This window comes from Wyeomyia smithii, chromosome 3 (genome assembly GCF_029784165.1).
Source record: "Wyeomyia smithii strain HCP4-BCI-WySm-NY-G18 chromosome 3, ASM2978416v1, whole genome shotgun sequence".
NCBI classification, from domain to species: domain Eukaryota; kingdom Metazoa; phylum Arthropoda; class Insecta; order Diptera; family Culicidae; genus Wyeomyia; species Wyeomyia smithii.
Window position 1 is genome coordinate 32246649 of NC_073696.1, and position 21596 is coordinate 32268244.

Here is a 21596-nt window from a genome sequence, read left to right on the forward strand (position 1 = left end):
TCAAATTTTCTAATGAATATTGTTATTATTACCCGATGTGCTGCTGCGGATATAAATGCTGTGTCAAAAGCGGAGAAGGCTGCACCGGGGAATCCAGGATGTGTGCTGCCTGTGTTGACTCCGGTTGGAGGCGTGACTCCGGCTGCCGCTGATCCCACGTTTCCTCGTAGCGATGGAACGTTTACGTACGGTGCTATCCGGCACGGTTCCAGTGGGGTTGTCACCGGTGGGCTGTGGCTTGATAGGATGATACCTGTCGTGGCGATAGGGAAGCAGGAAGCATGTCATAAAATGAGAGCAAGAGAAAGGACAGGAACGGAAATTTATGTTAGCGAGCTTGTAATTGATGAGCCGGAGAATTCACGAGGGTTTTGGCCGATACCTTCGCATTGGCAAATTTTTGGATTTTGGCTCATAAGTACGAAGCTTCGCAAAACATTCAAACAAACTGTCTGGTGTTTGAAAAACAGTTCAATAACACGACAACTCAAACTCAAAGCGAAATGTTAAATTTACCAACTGAACTCTGTTTTCCTTGGTACGAACTTTTTTTCTTCTAATCAGAGTAAAACATTTTGATAAACACGTTACGTACCGCTTTTTTACGAATGTTACCAATTGCAAGCTTCAGAGTCAGTTCCAGGCGAAAAATAACCTAATTCAATTATGTGATTACATTTGACGTAATCCCATAAATCGGACAGACTTCTCGCAGGGATTGAGTAAGTCTGGTGGTGCAAACAGAGCAATGCCGAGTAGGTATGCGGTAAGCGGTAACGGGCTGGCCAGCACAGTCCCTCCGTGCCCGTCCTTGTTGAGATAGGATATATGTGTGTGCTCATTCTAGCCATGTCTGGGCGAGAGAGGGGGAGTTTATTAAATTATCATTTCGCTTTTATTTATTACCGCCTAGTGAGCTTGTTTTATGTTTTTCTCTTCCAGCTTGATTTGAAAATCAAACATTTTCCGTCTCCCACAATCCCAGTCAGTTGGTTTTTCGCAAGCAGTGGCAGTGGAGGTTGTAGTGGTGTTTTTCAGGAGTCAGCGATGACTTCCTTGGGATTTGTCGAACCTGGACAACGATCGGAACTTTGAGATTTTCGATAGTTTTGCACAGGCTCATTAGACCAATTCAATTAGCTGTTCGAAGACCACTGTCACTGTTGTATCTTAGCACTGTGCCATTTTAGCCACAGGGATCGGAATTCTCTTGCCGACATACCGCACAAGTTAACCATGAGGAAATATTGGTTGAAACGTGACAAAGGTTTATACTATTGGCTGTGGGATCGGATAATGTGATTGCTGCTGATTTTACAAACATACTGTTCAAAATTTAGATTTTCAACGTATGGAATACAATAAGTTACAAAAACAGTAGATTCCAAATAATTTAGTTCTCGTTTAAAATCTTTGGAAAAATTGTCGGAAAAGTTTCGCATGACTTGCAAATAATAAATAGAATATAATCAACCTGTATACAAATTTAGGTGAACGCAGATTATGCAAATAATTTATAATTGCACCGTTATTACGAAGTAGAAAAGAATGAATCAAATTTTATTTTTCCAACGAAACAATTTTTCTTTGGTAGACAATTTATGGTTGACAGGATACTTCATGAATAAAATACATTTCATTGCATTTTTTATCAAATTATCAAACGTTGTTTGTCCCACAGTATGCACGAGACCGTTGCACGTTACCCGATTACGACCACGGCAGATTGAACTGGCAGGAGGCATTAATTTGCATACATTATGTTTGGATTTGCAGCACTGTTTACATTTTATTTGTCTGCCAATTTGGCTTGACAAACAGTGAATGCTTTTCCATATCCCAGAATGAATTACGCTGTAGCAGCGTCAAATTTTCCATCTGGCAGTTGGTTGTGGTTTGTTGTCGCAAATAATGAAACATCAAGACGTGCCTAATTTCTTAATTTACCTCCTATGAAACAGGGATACATTGGTATGATTGGTATTCATTGAGAGCTTCGATGAAGCTATGATGTTTTGTTTTAAACTGACCTTGTTCTGTCTCAATCATTAGCAGGGTTGCCAATGTTTCAGTTTGAACTGGATTCCTCCAGTTTTTTCAAGTGATTCAGTCAAACAGTTTATTCCCAAAATCTTCCAGTTTTTTCAGATATTTTCCAGTTTTATCCAGTTTTTTATTCACATAAGCTCCGATTGGCTTTCGGAAAAAAATTTAGAACGTAAATTTTGTAGATTGATAAAATATTTTGACAGTTCTTAACAGCATTTTCAGTATTCTATCTTCTCACACGAAACACGACAAAATTAAAGACTGCATGACATAGTTGAAAACCAAACAAATAGATTTTACCAAAACATTAAAAAAAATCTTCTATTTATTTTCTATTGCGTAGCAGTTAAAAAATTGTTAGAAAAATTAGATACCAAACGATAGCGAAGTCAAAAATAATTGAAACTCAAACTTCACTGATGTAACGGAAGGAAATGTTGCGTCAATACTTTTGTTCACGATTAAAGTAAATGGAAAAGCTCTATTTTTCTAATTTTGACACTGGATTCAGTCCCCATAACAGAAAAACTCTTTAACAATCTTTTTTTTTTTATTTTTTTTTTAAATTTATTTGGAATCCAGTTTTTCTTCAGCCTTTTTCCAGTCAAATCGAAAATTTTATAGACCACTCTGATCATTAGTCTGAACGAAGAGAACCTTCACTGCCGGTACCCGGATAACTGTCCCATAATGAAAAACAACATGTTGAGAAAACGGCGATTTAATATTATCCGTGAATTTTCGGATTTCCAGCAATTACATCGAGAACCAATGACCATAACAGTTTCATGGCACCACAAGTTTATCGTTGAGAACACAAAACCATGGATGGAATTGGTTTTACATTATATAACTTGAAAAAAAGACAAAATGGGACAAAATATGCGAGCACATTACAAAAATACTCGCATATTTTGTCCCATCACATATAAATTCAACCAGCAACCGGCAGTATCATTGGCAACATAGATTGTACTACAGAAATACAACATTAGTCTAGTTAATCAAATGACATACTTCTATATGCCTAAAATAATCAAAAAAATATCAATTACAAAAATATCAATTTTAATTTTTTTCCAGAAAATATGATAACAATTTAGTCGATTCCCGATGATTTCTCAAAAGTGACCAAAATCAGTATGGGACAGTTATGCGGGTACCGGCAGTTCATGGCTGATGTGATGTAATACAATATATTTATTTTTTAGAGTTTCTGCTGTTATTTATATTTCAAAATTGTTAATATGGTCAAAAAAATTCCTTCGGTAGTACTTTTCACCCTTCCTTATGTCGAGTCAGTTTTCCCATTTCTCCCCTCATACTCTCGAGAATATAGGCAATCAAATGTAGTGACTGGTTTAGCTAAAAACAATCAGTTTGTATACAATCAATTACGCCCGGAAGGAAACAGTGTTTTCCCCTTGTGTCATTTCTATCTATTACAAGACAACCCCTAGATGAAGTAACTAGTATGACGAATTCTTTTATTCCCTGGTGTGAAAAAAAGACTTAACACTAGACTAGACGCAAAGGGTGTTTTTGTTTATAGCAACGATTCATGTTCTTGTGTGAAAACTGTATACTACTAATACTACACTCATAACGTAGGTCTTATTTTGTGTGGTTAGAGTGATCAAATAATTTTGATTTCTCATTTCAGTTTTTCCTTCGAAAGAGTCGGATTTTCGAAACAATTATTATTATGGATCTTGTTCTCGTTTCCACTCGAACCACACGTTTATCGCTGCTTGGATACAATAAATTTTCACAGTGCCCCCAATCTAATTTGAATAGGAAATTTGAAAATTCTGATTTTCGCTTCTCACTTAAATTCTCGAAAGAAATCACTGTAGAGCAAAATCATTTCAAATCGCCTGAAAATACGTGAAAATTTAATCGACCATTTTTGATTTGAATGAAACTTTGCACACGTATTTGGCTTAGCAAACTGAGCATTTTTCACAGGTGGAGAGATTTTTTACACCCATGAGTCACATTCTAAAAGGGCGTATGCCTTTTGGCACAGGTTTTATTCGAAGCATTGTAGCCCGAAACCGTTGGTTGTATAGAAAAACTGTCTGAGAATGGGTTGTAGCGAATTAAAAATGCACCATGAAAACATATATACTGTACAAAAAAAATTGTTTTGATCAAAAAAAAAAAAAAAATAAAAATAAACATTAAATTTCAATTTAAAAAAAAAGAGTTGAATTTTTGTTTTCTTTTAAAAGAAATGAATAATATTTTTTTTATGGTAGATTAATTTTTTTATTAAAATTCTGATCTAAACATTTTTCAAAATATTTGAATTCTGATGATTTTAAAAGATGCAGAAAGTCATTTTGAATCAAAAAGCTCTTGGTAGTAAATATTCTAAAGGCATTGGATTTGGAGTTATTTCTAATTTAAGCTCGAAAAATTATAATTATTTAGGAAAATACACGTTTTTCTTAATTTGTCCATGGTTCTCCAGCAAAAACCATACGTTTATTGGAATGCTTGATCAAAAATATACAATTCATTCTTTGACAACAAAACGATTAGGCGAACGGTTCTCAAGAAAAGAGTTAAATGTTCTAAGTGATATAAATATGTATAAGAATCAAATATTTATTTTCGAGTTATATTATCTTAGGAACATATTTTTTATGACATAGATGCTTTACAGAACTAGTTTTACCTTATATTTTATATACATCATAAGTAAATGATTCGTCATCTTTTGAAAACAGCTTCGTTTGTATCTTATTTTCTGAAATCGGAACAAAAGAGTAATACTTTTGTGTGGAAGCTATTATTATAGATTTTTTGAAAATATTGCTCCATTTTGTTACTCCTTGTTCATATTCTATATATGATACCCAACTAAATGACATTTTTGATGAATTTTTATTACTTTTCTGATTAGACCAATCATACAATTCTATTGCGCTTGTAATGGGATGTTCATGTTCTTTAGCTAAACTTGCATTTCCTGCCATTCGATTTAATATGTCACCCATTGCATCGCATGGGCCTTTACCACGAGAAGTCGCAAAAAATGCCACCCTGCATCGACGTTATATTTTGTTTTGAACTTGCAAAGACCTGCAAAGTTTTTTCTATTTTTATATTGTGAGGCAGCTGCAGCAGACATTAATATCGCTTTTTTCAACTCTATTGTTGTTTTCAAAAAACTCATTAATTTGGCAATGAACACCTGAACCGCAACAGTATTATGATGGAGTACTTCCGATATTATGATGAAGCTGATATTCTTAAGTGTTCCAGATTCTGAATAGTGAACAACGAAGGGATGAATGGTGGCTTGACTATCATTCCAATAACTATACGAATCACAAATTGATAAAGACGTTTTAAAAGGAGCTTGACTGTTCAATATTTTTAATTTTGCAATAACGTTTTCGTTTAATTAGCGTAAGCTTGATGAGCACCGATGATCAGGAAAGGGTTTACAGCATTTGGGCTTGGTGTAATCCATTTTCACTTTATTCATCTTCACAAAATGCAAATTGTTACTAACACATCTGGAGTAGTGCAATCGTATTTATATACGAAAACAGATATTATAGGTAACCCAGTAGTTATTGGTTGCGTACTTTACAAACAGATATTATAAGTAAACAAGTAGGTGTGTTGCACGACAAACATATTTTTTTATAAAACATTCGGCAAGGGGGAACGTGTATGTAGGTTAAGGTTTAGCGCTTGAGTTATTTATCCAATCGCTTTGTTGTCAAAGAATGAATTGTATATTTTTGATCAAGCATTCCAATGAACGTATGGTTTTTGCTGGAGAATTATGGACAAATTAAAAAAAACGTGTATTTTCCGAAATATTATTAATTTTTCGAGCTTAAATTTAAAATAACTCGAAAACCGATGCCTTTAGAATGTTTACTACTTTCTGCATCTTTTAAAATCATCAGAATACAAATATTTTGAAAATGTTTAAATTAGAATTTTCATGAAAAATTTAATCTACCATAAAAAAATATTTTTCATTTCTCCATCCTGGACTTTTTTTAAAAAGTTGCGTATTAACGTCAATTTTCTTTAAAAAAAAATAAAAAAAAAATTCAACTTTTTTTTAAATTGAAATGTTTTTTTAAATTGAAATTTAATGTTGTAATTTAATACGTGTGCAAAGTTTCATTCAAATTAAAAATGGTCGATATTAGACAATCAGTCATTTCGCGTGATTTGTCTCTGTACATGTATTGATAACGCGAGCCATACCATGTTTCAGAAAATAAAATATTAATTGATGAGTTCGCAGTAATTGCTCACTACGCTATTTTCTATACTATTCTATTTTTTTTTTGTAAGATTTGGACCACTGCGACCATTGTGATCTTTTGTGGTAATACTATTCTATGCTATTTTCACTATTCTATTTTTACTATTCTATACTATTCTACAATATTCCGACCAAAATCTTCCATACAACAGTCATGCAGTATTTTAACACGACAATAGGCAATAATCTGAGTTAATAATTTGCTTGAAGATCAGATCTGTAAAGTTTTTGGATTTCTTTAGCAAATACTCTCAAAAAAATAGCCCGAAAGAAAGTATCCAACGACGACAATAATTTTATCATGAAGAACTATGTTAGTGATTTCTGAATTTATGGGAGAAATGCATGAAATATTACTGTTACTTTCTCATGGTAAAAATGGCAAAAACAGTCTTTTTTATTGTTTTAGGACAATGATATTTGAGGTAAAATTGATGTATTTACAATAAAAAAACATCGTCAAATTATGGTATAACTATTTACAATAACAGCAATTTTTATGGTTTTTAAGGTTATTATTTTGGGTAGCGCTCATATCAAAAGTATTATCATAATTTGTATTCCAAATTGTTAAAAAAAGATACTAAATGTTATGAATAACTTCGACTAGTGACCGAATGAAATTGATTTACCTATAGATTTTAACCACTAGCTCCTTGAGTTTGCAATTTGGGATCGTTAGCAAGTTATAGGCACAATGTGTAGCCACAGGAAATCATTTCGTCTTTACCAGATTAATGAGGGCAAAAACAACGATAACACTGGACGACAAAAGCGAAAAAAAAATTGCGCTAGCGCACGGACTGAAAAAAAAGAAAGGTTATAGCACAGACTAACAGACGTAACACTGAAGCCAAGCTTCACCGCCACAAAAACGATCATTTTAAATTTTCAACGTTTTTTTGTTCACACAAACTAATGGGCACCTTGATGCTCTTCAAGTAGCTATAAACAAGTAGCATGTATCAGTGCGTCTTGAACTGTCCTACAGATCAGACGTTTTTTCGGTTGCTTGTGGACTGGTCTTTGACTGCCTATAGCTTCAAAGTTTGTGTTTTGTCAGTGTGTCTTTTAAAGACTACCTGAAAGTTATTTCCCATCAGTCTTTCTCAAGACTACCTACTTTTGAATTTAACATTTGTTTTAACTCTTTTCGTATCACCTGAAATGGCTGGACGGAAAAAGAAACCTCGCATCGCTGCGGGGAGGAAAAGAGAGGCATCTCTTTTTGACACTTCGAGTGTCTGTAGTGACAATCCTTTTGATATTTTGCCTGAGCAAGAAGCTGGTGAAATGGAAGTTACCAATAATGAAACTATACACAATATAAAATCTTTAAAAAAGAAGAAAGTTCCACCTATTGTGGTAACTATTTTTTCTGAATTTAATATATTCAAAAAGGAACTTTCAACGTTTGTTTCTGACGTTAAAGTTACCTATCAAATTGGCCGTAGAGGTGAGTGCCGCTTATTAGCCGACTCAGTAAAGGGTCGTGATCGTCTTGTTCAGTATTTAACTGACAAGATGTACAAATTTTTTACATATGACACCAAGAACGCCAAGCCGTTCAAGGTCGTATTGCAAGGTCTCACCAACGATCAAACCGTTGATGAGATCAAACTTACTTTAACAGAATTACTTGGCATAGCCCCTACCCAAGTAATTCTAATGAAACAGAAATCACGGGGCGAAAACAGTCAGAGAACAGGAATTTTCCTTGTTAATTATTTAATTCATTTTAACCGCAATGAGGTTAACAACTTAAATTTTTTTTAAAAAGCAAATGCTTTGTAAAATGTGCGTGTAAAGTGGGAAATTTATAGGAAGTATGGCGGAGGTGAAAAGCATATCACCCAATGCCGTACTTGCCAACGTTATGGCCATGGTTCCAAATTCTGTAACATGGACCAAAAATGTCTTAATTGTGGAGACTCTTCTCACAAAAAGGACACATGTCCTGTGAAAGAGAGTAAAAATTTTCGCTGTGCGAATTGTAACGGCAGCCATATATCAAATTTTTATCAATGCCCAGTCCGTTTAGCAATTGTTAAGGCAAGGCAAGGTAAACAAAATTCAATTTCTCAATTAAAACCAACTTCAAAACAAAATTCTCCAAGCGTACCAGTGACGCATAGTTTACCTACTCCTTTGCATACCCGTTTAACTTATACACAGGTTACAGGTAGTTCGAACATTATACCGCCTAGTGTTGGTAGTTCGAAAATGACCGTTAATATGGGTAAGCAAAACACGCTACAAAATAATTGTACACCTATTACTCCAGCTAATATTGCTGCCGAAAATATTTATTCTAATGTCAACTGCCTGGGGCCTATTACGGCAGGTAAACTTTCTTTTTTGCAACAGGCAATGTTCGATCTTATGAACGCCATGTTGCGGGCAAAATCAATGTTTGAAGCCATTCAAATAGGCACAAATTTTACTATTAAAATTGTTTCTAATTTAAAATTTAGCAATGATTTTAAATAAAACAATTAAAATATTAAATTGGAATGCTCGCTCATTGAAGGCCAATGAGAATGAGCTTTTTAATTTTTTAACAGTGAATAATGTGCATATTGCAATTATTACTGAAACATTTTTGAAACCTAACATAAAATTAAAATATGATCCCAATTACGTGGTTCATAGATATGATAGGATTCAGGGTTCTGGCGGTGGAGTTGCCATTGTTATTTATCGCCGAATCAAACATCGTGCTCTTCCCCATCTTGAGACGAAAGTTATTGAAACTTTGGGAATTGAAGTTCAAACTGAACTTGGGATTTTATTTATTGCCGCAGCATATTTACCATTTCAATGCACACGCGAGCACAAAAATTATTTTAAAGGTGATTTACAAAAACTCACCAGAAATCGTTCGAATTTTTTTATAATCGGCGATTTTAACGCTAAACATCGTTCATGGAATAATTCTCAAAGTAATTCCAATAGCAAAATTTTATTCAATGATTGTTCTTCAGGATACTATTCTATTTTGTCTCCGAATAGTCCTACATGCTTTTCTTCTGTAAGAAACCCTTCCACTATTGATTTGGTGCTAACAGATCAAAGTCATGTATGTAGTGATTTGATCACACATGCTGACTTTGATTCTGACCATCTTCCAATAACTTTTTCTTTATCACATGAATCAGTTTTAAACCCTATGAGCTCTGTTTTTAATTATAAAAAGGCTAATTGGGAAAGATACAAAACTCATATTGAGAGAAATTTCAATAATGAGCTTGATTTGCAAAACGAAGTGAATATTGATTCCGCTTTGGAAGCATTAAAATGTACAATTGTTGATGCCAGGAATTATTCTGTTCCAAAGGCTCAAGTGAAATTTGATTCACCAATAATTAACGAAAATCTTCAATTTCTAATTCGTTTGAAAAATGTCCGCAGACGTCAATATCAACGTTCTCGTGACCCTGTTTTTAAAACTATTTATAAAGATTTACAGAAAGAGATTAAGCATAGATTTACTCTTCTGAGAAATCAAAATTTTGAGACTAAAGTTGAAAAATTGAAACCATATTCAAAACCATTTTGGAGCTGTCGAAGATTCTTAAGAAACCCTCAAAGCCTATTCCAGTTTTAAAAGATGGTGAACGTTTTCTTGTATCCAATGAACAAAAGGCTCAAAGACTTGCTCAGCAGTTTGAGAGTGTTCATAACTCAAATTTGAATTTTGTGAGTCCAATTGAAAATGAAGTCACACGTCAATTTGATTTAATTTCTTCCCAGAATCTTTACCTGCAGAAATAATTGAAACTAACTTGAATGAGATTAAATCAATTATTAAAAATTTCAAAAATATGAAAGCACCTGGTGACGATGGAATCTTTAATATACTAATCAAACATCTCCCTGAGAGCACAATGGAATTTTTAGTGAAAATTTTCAATTGCTGCTTCAAAATTGCATATTTTCCCAAATTATGGAAAAATGCAAAAATTACTCCCATTTTAAAACCGGATAAGAACCCAGCTGAAGTTTCAAGTTATCGACCAATCAGTTTGCTTTTTTCAATAAGTAAACTGTTTGAGAGAATTATTCTTAACAGAATGATGTCACACATCAACGAAAATTCAATTTTTGCAAATGAACAGTTTGGATTTCGCCAAGGGCATTCCACAACTCATCAATTGCTCAGAGTTACTAATATGATACGAGCTAACAAATCTGAAGGTTATTCCACTGGAGCTGCTCTTTTAGACATAGAAAAAGCATTCGACAGTGTTTGGCATAAAGGTTTGATTGCGAAATTGCAAACTTTTAATTTTCCAATTTTCCTAATCAAAATTTTAAAAAATCATCTTACTGATCGAACTCTGCAGGTTGTCTATCAGAATTCGAAATCTGATAGATTTCCTGTCAGAGCAGGTGTACCTCAAGGTTCAGTCTTGGGTCCAGTCCTGTACAACATATTCACTTCAGATCTTCCTGATTTGCCTCCAGGATACACAAAGTCATTGTTCTGCGATGACACAAGTATTTCCGTAAAAGGAAAAAGTCTTCGTGTCATATGCAGTCGATTGCAGAAAAGTTTAGATATTTTTTCTTCCTACTTGCAATAGTGGAAAATCTCTCCCAATGCTTCTAAAACTCGAATGATAATTTTTCCGCATAAGCCTAGGGCTTCTTTCCTCAAGCCAAACAATAATCACGTTGTCAAGATGAATGGGGTTATTTTAAGTTGGTCCGACAAGGTTAAGTACTTGGGACTAATTTATGATAAAAAACTTATTTTCAAAGAGCACATTGAGAGTACAAGCCAAGTGCATCAGATATACGAGATGTTTATATCCTCTCATTAACAGGACAAACTTTTGATTTACAAACAAATTTTTAGACCAGCAATGCTTCATGCTGTACCGATCTGGTCAAGTTGCTGTTCAACAAGGAAGAAAACGCTCCAAAGGATTCAGAATAAAATTCTGAAAATGATTTTGAAGCGTCCTCCTTGGTTTGGTACACTCGAATTACATAGACTTAATGGTGTTGAACCATTAGAAGCTATGTCAAATAAAATTATTAACAATTTTCGACAAAAATCGTTGCAATCCTCAATTGCTACGATAAGCTCTCTTTATAGCCAATAAGTTAGCAATTAAGTTAATTGTAAGTTTACTTCCCCTTTTCTGACAAGTAGGTTTAAATCCCTACGAATGATAAGTCCTAATTGCGAAAGCAAACAAATCCTAACAATTAAAATTACAAATTTCTAACAGTGTTGAGAAGTCACCATTTGTGATTGGACACACATACTCATTATTTACTAATCGGCATGTATGGCAAGTTTCGCTGAGGAGGGAGAGGATACCACGAACTGGCACATAGGGCTGTATTCCTTGGGCCCTGAGGGGATCCGAAAGTGGAGATCTGGCGCAACACTGTCTGGAACGTTGTCAAGCAATCTCATACAAAAAAAGTATCTAGTTTGACATAAGCTATTACGCTAGCGCTGATGTCAAAATACACAACGCAGCGCGAACACGACAGCAGATGGTGTTAGTGTTACTGTCGTAAAGTTTTGGTACCATCCGAGCGATGATTTTATTGAAAATTTGTTCAAAGTATTATGTCTGTTAGTCTGTGGTTTCAGCTTCGTAATTATTTCTGTGAATTTTGGTACCTCTAGCCAGCTCGGAAGTGTGTCAAAAAGCTGCAGAGTAATTGCTCACCGGCTTCGTTGCTTCAACGTTTGCTTACGAGAAAACTTCATTCAAGTCTCTGAGGCTCTTACGCACTTCCAACTTGGCCAGGAGCACAAATATTCACAGAAACGGGTAGAAAGCTATTGTTTTTTTTTTCACTTTTTCAACCAGTTGTCAATACAGGTTTTCCCTAGAGCTCAAACTAAGAATAAATGAAAGATTACACTGGTCAACACAGGTGCACTCCGAAAGCTCAAACCGAAAAAAATGAAAGATTATCCTGCCGTATGCTGGGACACTTATGCTTGGAGCGGCAGTATAGTTATTCAACTATTTCTGTGAATTCTGGTGTCTTTAGCCACTTACTTTTTTCAGAGACTTAAAATAAGTTTTGTCGTAAACATAACGTTGAAGCGAAGAACCCGGCGAGCAATACTATGCGAACTTCCACGTAAGATGACGGTACGAAAATTTAAAGGAATGGTTGAATAGCTATAATCTTTCATTTTTTCCGGCTTGAGCTTTTGGAATGCACTTTTTTCATTTTGTCGACCAGTTTTATAGATTCTTAACCGTTCCTGTGAATTTTGGTGCCTTTAGCCAGCGCAGTAGTGCATGAAGTCTTCAGAAACTTAAATGAAGTTTTTCTATAAACAAACGTAGGAGCGACGAACGCGGCGAGGAATTCCTCTTCGGTCTTCTAACATTCTCCGAGCTGGCTTTGGGCACCAACATTAACAGGAATGGTTAAAAACTAAAAACCTTTCATATTTTTCCAGTTTAAACTGAATAAACAGACTCCGTGTCGCCTGTTTCTTTATGCAAAGCACAGTAGGATGGAGTATTGTGGAACGGGTAACAAAGAAGGGCCATTTTTAATGAAGAACGTCACAGAAATGTTATGTCTATCGCAGAGCTGCGAAATTTCGAAACTACAAAATGAATATCACACAACAGCAATTTCATTCTCCCAGATTGAGACCGATATTGAGTGCCACCAGGGTTGCCACATTTAAATCTGTGTTTTCCCTTGAAAAAATCTGAGCATCTATATCTGGAACAAAAATATCTGTGAAAAAAATCTGTATTGTTTAAACATAAAGAACTTTGTATTTTTTAAGTTTTCATGGTACATAAACAAAATTTTTAGCTTGAAATATGTGAGGAGTTGAAGATATGTTCAATTTGCCTAATATTTAATGAAATAAAATTTAAATTGTTTTTAAAAATTAATGTCAATTTCGAAAAATCTGTAAATCTGTACTTTTCGACGAAAATCTGTATATCTGTATATACAGATTCTGTACCGTTACTTCGGCCAAAAATCTGTAAAATACAGATTAATCTGTACATGTGGCATCCCTGAGTGCCACCCGTGTCAATTCTCATTGATAATCATGTCAATGAAAAAAATGATATTGTCCAGAAACATGTTGAATATATTTGATCTGAGCCAATCCAATGCATAAAGCCGATGAATAAAATGAGCATCTACATTCTTAAACATATGAACATCGCTGAAACAACACAGCGCGTGTGAAATCGCAGTAGGGTAAACAGGTATACTACGCAGAATCAATAATCCAGGTAAACAACACTCCGTACAAAAAGCTTTTTCCAACCTACGTAGGTTCCACGAGGCATCATATAATTTGTGAGCTTCAAATTGATAGGTCTAAATGAAGATATTTTGCTACATCATTTTTCTGATAAATTCTTAATTTGTTTCGCTGCCAGTTTTGCGAAAACAAATCATTCGAGCATATTACATCATCTGCTCACTAACATTAATGAAGGCACATAGGCTATGTAAATGTAAACATTGAGTTGTGTGTGTGATGTTTAGAGTTACTTTTTAATATAATACTCGAACCAGCCACTTTCACTTCTCACTCAAATATTTCCCAAAATATTGCCAAATAGCAGCGAAAATAATTTTGGCCAGGTTTTCACTCGAGTTACTCCTCTGTGCAGCGCTTGAAGTCTCAGAAGCAAACACTAAAGCAATGAACAAATCAGCCGGGCTAGCGGTAGGGCATATTGCCCGGTACTGTAATGTAGCAGAAAGCATCGAATACTTAAGCAAATTATACAATTTTTATCGCTTCTTCACTAGATACAGCTGCTTAGAGGTTCATTTGAGATATATAAGTAAAAAAACCAGGTAATAAACTTTATACATTAGTGAAAACCGTTACGGAAACGCTGCAAGAAATTAGATCTGAAGCAGCTCAAAACAAAATTGATTTTTGTTTATTTTTTGCTTCTAGTGACAATTATCAAACTTGCACAGAAGGTTGGTCCTATGACCCGCTACGGATTCCCAATAGTCTCATGTCTTATGTTGTGTGTGTTTTCGAATAAATGGACTGGGGCGTTATGCCCCGGGGGGGCGTTTTATACATATTTACCCTAGTCAGTATTACCACTGTCAACCGATTAAACCTGAGAGTTATTTCATTTCCAGCTCGCTCGTGCTGATATCGATATTCGCAGTCTTCAATTTCAACTGATATTCTGTTTCTGACAGTGAAAATTCGTAGCTCTGTGTCTATGTTTAATTTTATACACTTTAACCACGATTGATCATTATTTTGCTAATCATAAAAAGGTACATTAACATTTACCTAAATCACTTTAGTAATGCAATTCTGGAGCATTTTTAATTCTTCATTTAGCAATAGAAAAAGTTGAAGAGGTTGTGTATAAGACACGACCGCAAGTTAAACGTAGAATTACGACAGCCTTTCTCATGTTTTTTGAGCGATAGGTTAGGCAATACATTCGATTATTATTATCGAGTTTGATAATACAAAGCGGGAAATTTTAAACCTCTTCTATACTTAACTCTATTTTTTTCAAATGACTGGTAACTGAATTTCGAAAATACTCGTATTAGGTAATATTTGGTCACAGTATCCATATTGGTTATTTTATGCAGATTTCCAAAATACGGAAGTTGCAACCATGGATTTCAAAATAGCGTCTGATGTTTATTTACGGCCTCTGGGCATCATCCCGATTCCGGAATAAGGTGTTATATAATCATTTTATGCTGTTTCCAAGGAAACGTAAGTCACCATCTTGAACTTCAAAATGGCGTCTGAAGTTGATTTTCAGTCACTGAGCACCATCTCTATTCTGAAAATATCCATAGTGGCCCGGTCAGGAGAGGATAACAAAATCATAACTCATCAATAACATATTTAGTTATAAGGACTTATCGTGTTATTTGAAAGATATTCACGTTTCAAACGTGCATAAGAAAATATCATAAAATTTTGATATCATATCTCGCTATGCCTTCAATGAGATGTTTGAGATGATTCTAAAATATCTGATTAAAAGTAAGTTTTTTAGTGAAAATTGTTCGACATTGATTATTTATAATGTATCAGTTATGCATTCAGTGTTCAATAAGTTGAAAATATCTGAATCGGTCATTGTCGTGTTTTTTAATGCAAATTCTTGGTTTGTTATTGAAATATCAAGCTTTGTTATTCATATAGTCTTGGAGGAGCAATATTTTGGTATTATTTTTTGTTATTTTACCAACTATGTAAACCATATCAAGATCAAAATGAGGTGTATTTCCAATATCTGGTTGTGATATTATAATGATATTTTGTCCTGCTCGGGGGGTGATATTCGGCTATTTTAACCATTTTAACCGAAATCGGAAGTCTGCTCCCGAAATTCTAAATGGCTTCTAGGGTCGATTTCCGGGTACTTGATATCATCCCGGTTCTATAAATAGCCATATTGGATGACATTTGGCTTTGTTTTCAGCTCTGATTGGTCGACATTTGCGTTCAAAACAAGGCTCTATATTTTTCAATAGTGCATTAGCTAGCATCACAAAAATACTACAAGGTATACAGCCCTAGGGTTGTATGAAATGGTGACGCGGGACTAAACACTGTTATTAGAAGGATTTTTAGTTACAAAGGTTACAGAATCATCGGACAGCAACAATTCGTTTGTTCTGTGGTTTAAGTATTTTTTTATACGCATAAGAAAATTTCTTTTCAGAAATATATTGAACAACACTCGAAAGAACTTCGATTACACTTAACGATATTGTGTAGTGTTTTTTTTTTTGTGCGAACAACATCTATTTAACAATGCACAAGCGTGTCGTAGTTATTGTAGAAGCACCAAGAATTTCTCGCAATGCGTCTGAATCAGAATTAAATCTATTTCCTCATAAACCAAATCCAACAGTACCTACGTTTTCATAATATATGATTTTGTTTTATTTAACTCTGATCAAATTAAATTTATTACATAAATCTTATTATGGAAATAATTTCGAAGCCGTTACATAGGTTCACTCATAGGAAAACATAAAAATATGTTGAACAAAATTATCAACAAGTTCCAGCGAAAAATCATAACAATCAACAATTACAAGTTCTAAATGATTAATTTCTGTTTTTTGTTGGACAAGTTTTTTTTATTTGCCAACAATTACATTCACTGTATTACGAAGACAGCTAATATACGTAACAATATTATTTGTTAAGTTGAGAACAAAAATATATCATCTAACAATGTTGAAATGTGTAACAACGATTCTGAATAGATCCTAGTGAATCGACAAAATATTCAGAAGCATTCGCTGGCTCTTAAGCTTCTATAAATTTGTATTTTCATAAATCTACTCTTTCGATCACGATCATTTAGCGAATATCGAAGATAAAATGCAAAAAAAAATCTTATGACCATTGCAAAAATGCTCAATTCTTGTTGAGTAGTTTATGTTTTTTTAAGGTAACCATATTCAAGAGATAAACTTTAAATAACTATCAATGCAGCAGCATTGCAGTTTTTCCTTGATTTCACGGAAATAGAAGTCGAGTACCACTGCAGACGACGAGAGACCAGCGGCGCTCTGCTCCACATAATATGTATATTATACTGTACGGTATTGTTGCTTTTACCAGCATGTTTTCTTTCAAGATATCAGTTTTACTTATGCTCTGACAGTAGGTTTAGAAATTGTTCAAGTAAAAGGCTTGTTTCAAAACTTTTCGAAAGATCTTTACCTTCGAGACTTAAGATTAGTCTAAGTTCATGGAAGCAAACGTAAATTGACCTGTTGGGACGGGGAGACTCTGTCCATTTTTTTTTATATTGAAACAGAGATATCACAGGGAATGGTTGGTGTCCATTCACATCGTCTGTGCTAGGAATGCTCGCGTGGGATTGGTTCATTGTTCGCGTAAACTTCCTTGTAATTTTTTATCAATTTTCACCGTTGAGCAGTGAAATAATAATGATGACTAGCGTATTATAAAATTGTTACACGTTTTATCTATCCAACAATGCATTGGTTATTGTTATCCATCATGTGGTTATGCTGTTATTATCGTTTGAAATCTGACGTAATATTTGCCAGTTTCGCTTGCTATTTTACAGAATGCATCTCAGTATAGAAAACAAAGACGTAGTCCCACGTCAACAATTTTCCGCATTTCGATGGATGCATAGCTGTATGAATTAGGGCAATCCGTTGAAGACTGACTGATTTTTGAGCATTTGAAAGTGGACAATTTTCGTGACGCTCTCGAAGTTTTTTGGTTTTGCACCCTTATAATGTTGCCGTATCATGTCAAAATGGTTAAAATTCATAAACATGTTATTTATTGTACCTGATTACAATACTCGTCAGTGTGGTGTTACCTTTCTTGTTCGTTTGACTCAGATTTTGACAGTTCGTTTGACTCACCGCTAATCTTTTCTTCTGAATATTTCTATTGAGGAATGCTTATGTCAAACTGCACTTTTGTCCGGTAGCTGTTTTTTTTCACTTTCCAGACTACACCACTTACACTTTTTCTGTCCTGGACTACACCCGGAAAAAACAAGGTGAGTTTGAAAACACAATAACAAAATCAAATGCTGTCAAAAGCCGTACGGAAAAATTGACAGCTGAGTACAGTTTCGTTTGGCCAAGTGTTTAATTTTTACGAGTTTTGCAAATATTGGTTCGAGTTTCTTTAGATTTGCACAGACATGTTCGAAAATATGACAAGATCATCAAGGTTGATTACAACAATTGTCAGTTATATAAATAACCCAACATTCCGGTCAAGCAGCACAGCAGGCACTGCCAAGTCATATTCATAACCCTTCCTAACATTAACTCTCCGTCTTTCGTCGCATTGTACCGCATAAATCATTGCGAAATAAACAACCAGCAAGATTCAATAAAATTTTCATAAGGGCCAAAATTAGATTACACTGAAAATTGATGACAACCAAATCGAATAAACAATGTGAAAATATTTGGGCAAACGCACGCACGTTCGATCCTCTACCCGGTCGAAAATTTAGCATATGCACATTTAAACCCCCCGTGAATGGCAGATCCTAGGGCCAAAGTTCATGGCCTGCGGATGTGGCAGGGTGTCGGAAATTTTATTTATTCAATCTTTCTGCGGTTGCCGGCACCAGTTCGGCGGCAGCAGAACCCTTTCTCGTTGAACTCAAGGGAAAAGAAAAGATAGTAGTTTTTTCAACAACCTCCTGTGGTTGGCGCAGTAATCGAAGCAAAGAACTGGCCTAAAGAATGTAGTCTTGAAAACAGGGCGCTCCAGGGGAATGCGTACAATTGCCGTTAAAAATCAAGTGGTGTTCAGACGAATAAACATAAATCCTGCTGCTAATAAATTTATTGGATACGAATGTTTACATATCTGCAGTGCTCGAATAAAAAGGGAAACTCGGAAGGGGCGCTCGCGTATTTGACTGTACATTTGCATTTGGAGGTGCGAGGGTGTTTTTTTCAGATTGCGAATTGCAAATCACCAATGGAAAATCCAATTAGACTGATTATTTAAATACTTGATGAACTGATTTGGAAAATTGGTTTAGAAATTCAAAAGCACACACAAACACACATATGCGTTTCACGCGTACAAGTTTTCAGGCCTACCTTTGTGTAGCTGATTTTCGTGTTTCCGACACTTTGCACGTCGATTCTGGAACCAAACCTGGAAAAACATGAATTATATTGGTTTAACAATTTTGTGCCATACATTTGGATTATTTGTTTCATGATAATAAAAACATAATTAAGCTCACAATTGATTGTTTATCATTTCCTGTTTATTCGCAAAAAACGGTTCAACGTTCATATTTGCAAATAATTGTTTCATTTCATAATACAAAAACTGCATGTCTGAAATGTGATAAATGACTATTTGCAATTCCAGAGGATTATTACTTAATAACTACGAATAGCGAGAAATATCAATTTGATGAAAATATTTCAATCCAAAAATCAACTTGAAGCAAAACGCCGAAGCTGGAATCCGTTTTAAAGAATTTCGTAACTCATTTCATCCAAAGAAACAGGTGGTTCGTGGTTCAACTTCCTTCAGATATTTTCTGCATTATCTCCGTCCTTAGAAGTAGCTCCTTAAAAGCAACAGAGAATTAACTCATTTAACTTGACCACTTAGCAGCTCGAAATTGGACATAAATCCGTGTTATCCCAGCCTGGCGTGGCAGAATTTGTCCTCCCCGCCCTATTCCCTGGCTGCTTAACCCGCGACGCTGCCGGTGGTCAGCCTCCTCCGGTTTCAGTTTGGAGCATTCTATGTACTCTGTCACTTTGCAGCACATCTCACGACCGACGAGTTATGATCCTTGCTGGCCCATAACTCACAGTTAATTTAACAGCTTGGAGGAAAATTGATATAAATTGCTCGAATCGCGAGTTCTTTGTTCGTCAAGACCGTTGCGCTTTCTCGCAGTTGCAGTTGAACTGGAAAAGCGGTCAGAATCGGTACACGTCAGCTAATAGAGAAGCACTAACCATTCGATTCGGCAATACGCTATTTCTGTCCAGGAAAAACGAACAGCAAATGAAACGATATCCTTCCCTAAATTTCCGACAGCTTCTTCACATGGCTTAACAGAAAAAGAGGAAAAAAATGGCAATTTCATCGCAGAGCGATAAATAATCCCATACACATTCTGCCACCAGCCGGAAAGTTTTCCTTCGGTTGGTGTGACGCGATTTTCCTTACCAAAGTGGATATACACATTTATCGTGCGAGGGTGGGCGACAAAATCGAGATATAAAAGTCTCACTCGGAAGATAAATATCCGTGGGCCAGAAGCAGTCAAGCAAGCTCACGGCACTGCGCTAGAAAGTTGTATAGCAATCCAATCAATTAGTGGAAAATTAATGTCCGATTTACGTAACACGGCAAATTCACTACATAATGTTGAGCAAATTAATTTAATTGAATGGGTCTTTTTACACGGATGAGATTTGGTTAGTGACGGCGTTTCGCTTAAGCCAGGGAAAAACGTTTGCGGCGTAGAATGTTGTGAGGATTGGAGGACTGTACCTAGAGGGGTGTGAAAGTTTTGCCTCATTGTTCGAGTATTTTAACGAGTTCAAGTTTGGAGATTGCATACTTAAATGTTACGCACTGCACAAAATCTTGAACATTGAGATAATCTTCAAGTATCAAATTTACGTTATTCCCGCAAAACCTGTCGAGTGTTTTAAAGTAAAATCAGCCTAAAAGACGATTCTCTCAAAACGGCACTCAACCCAGTCAAAAAGTGTCGGGTTCTTGAAAAAACATACCTTTTGATCATATTTTTGTCGATTCGTTGAACTCTCAGTAACTTTGGATAGATTAACGATCATAACATATTTTAAGTTAAATGTTATTAAGTTAAATGTTATGAGTGAAAGAAATGCTATACACAATATTATTTATTCAGATGAATACACTTGTCATTTTAGTGCCAAGTTAACATTATATTTTTTAAGTACTCCCACTGATGTTAAAATGACCATGGTTTTTTTTTTCTTTTAGATCTGGTTAATAGGATAAACCGAAGCGCATTATCTGACGGCTTCGTTAAGTTAATTTGCTTTACAGCTTTTATTTCTCTTGGAACCTAATATAATATTTACAACATATTTATTGTTTTCCAACCAAAAATACATTTCGACTTTAACTCATCCAGATATTTTATGCCGTTGAAGGCAACCAAACGCGAAACACATCTTTGACGCTTGCGATAATTGAAAACTATTTTCTATTAAAATATACAATTATTCTTCTTTGAATAACCCTAGATTCGTTAGGGCATCCTTAACAGTGCGCTTCTATTTAAGTTGTTATGGCGACTGTGTACAGCGCGGCTATTTTACGCACTCACCCGTTTTCACACCGGTCGTTGCTATCGTCTCTGTTTGACGTTTCATCCAGCATAAACCTTTAGCAGCGCTGTTACCGGGCTGCCAAATTTGAGAGCGCGATGCTTCCCGGAGGCCCGGCTACTATTTCTCTAGCGCGATTAGCAGCGACCGGTACGGTATGAAGTGATGATAGAGCGCTGCCAAACGGGGTATAGAAGCGCACTGTTAAGGATGCCCTTAGACTACATGTGTTAAGGTGAAACGGGATTGTGGCCTTTTCCTATACAATTTTGAGGTTAGAGTTCTTTTTACTTCTGTATTTTGATCGTAAAAAATCGGCTTCCACTAAATAAACAGCACTCAAATTGCTACTTCAGGCATGCAACAGTTGTGAAAACAATTG

At 35.2% G+C, this 21596-nt stretch overlaps 1 protein-coding gene across 3 annotated transcripts in view; it reads right to left on the reverse strand.

Moving 5' to 3' along the window:
* LOC129732106 (short stature homeobox protein-like) overlaps nt 1-21596 on the reverse strand; it is a 49803-nt gene that overhangs the window by 994 nt on the left and 27213 nt on the right. For all 3 annotated transcript variants that reach the window (XM_055692622.1, XM_055692621.1, XM_055692623.1), the window contains exons 5-6: nt 18959-19016; nt 33-253 (exon numbers count right to left, since the gene is read on the reverse strand). In XM_055692622.1, the coding sequence (XP_055548597.1) occupies nt 33-253; nt 18959-19016 (279 nt within the window). The remainder of the gene's footprint in view (nt 1-32; nt 254-18958; nt 19017-21596) is intronic.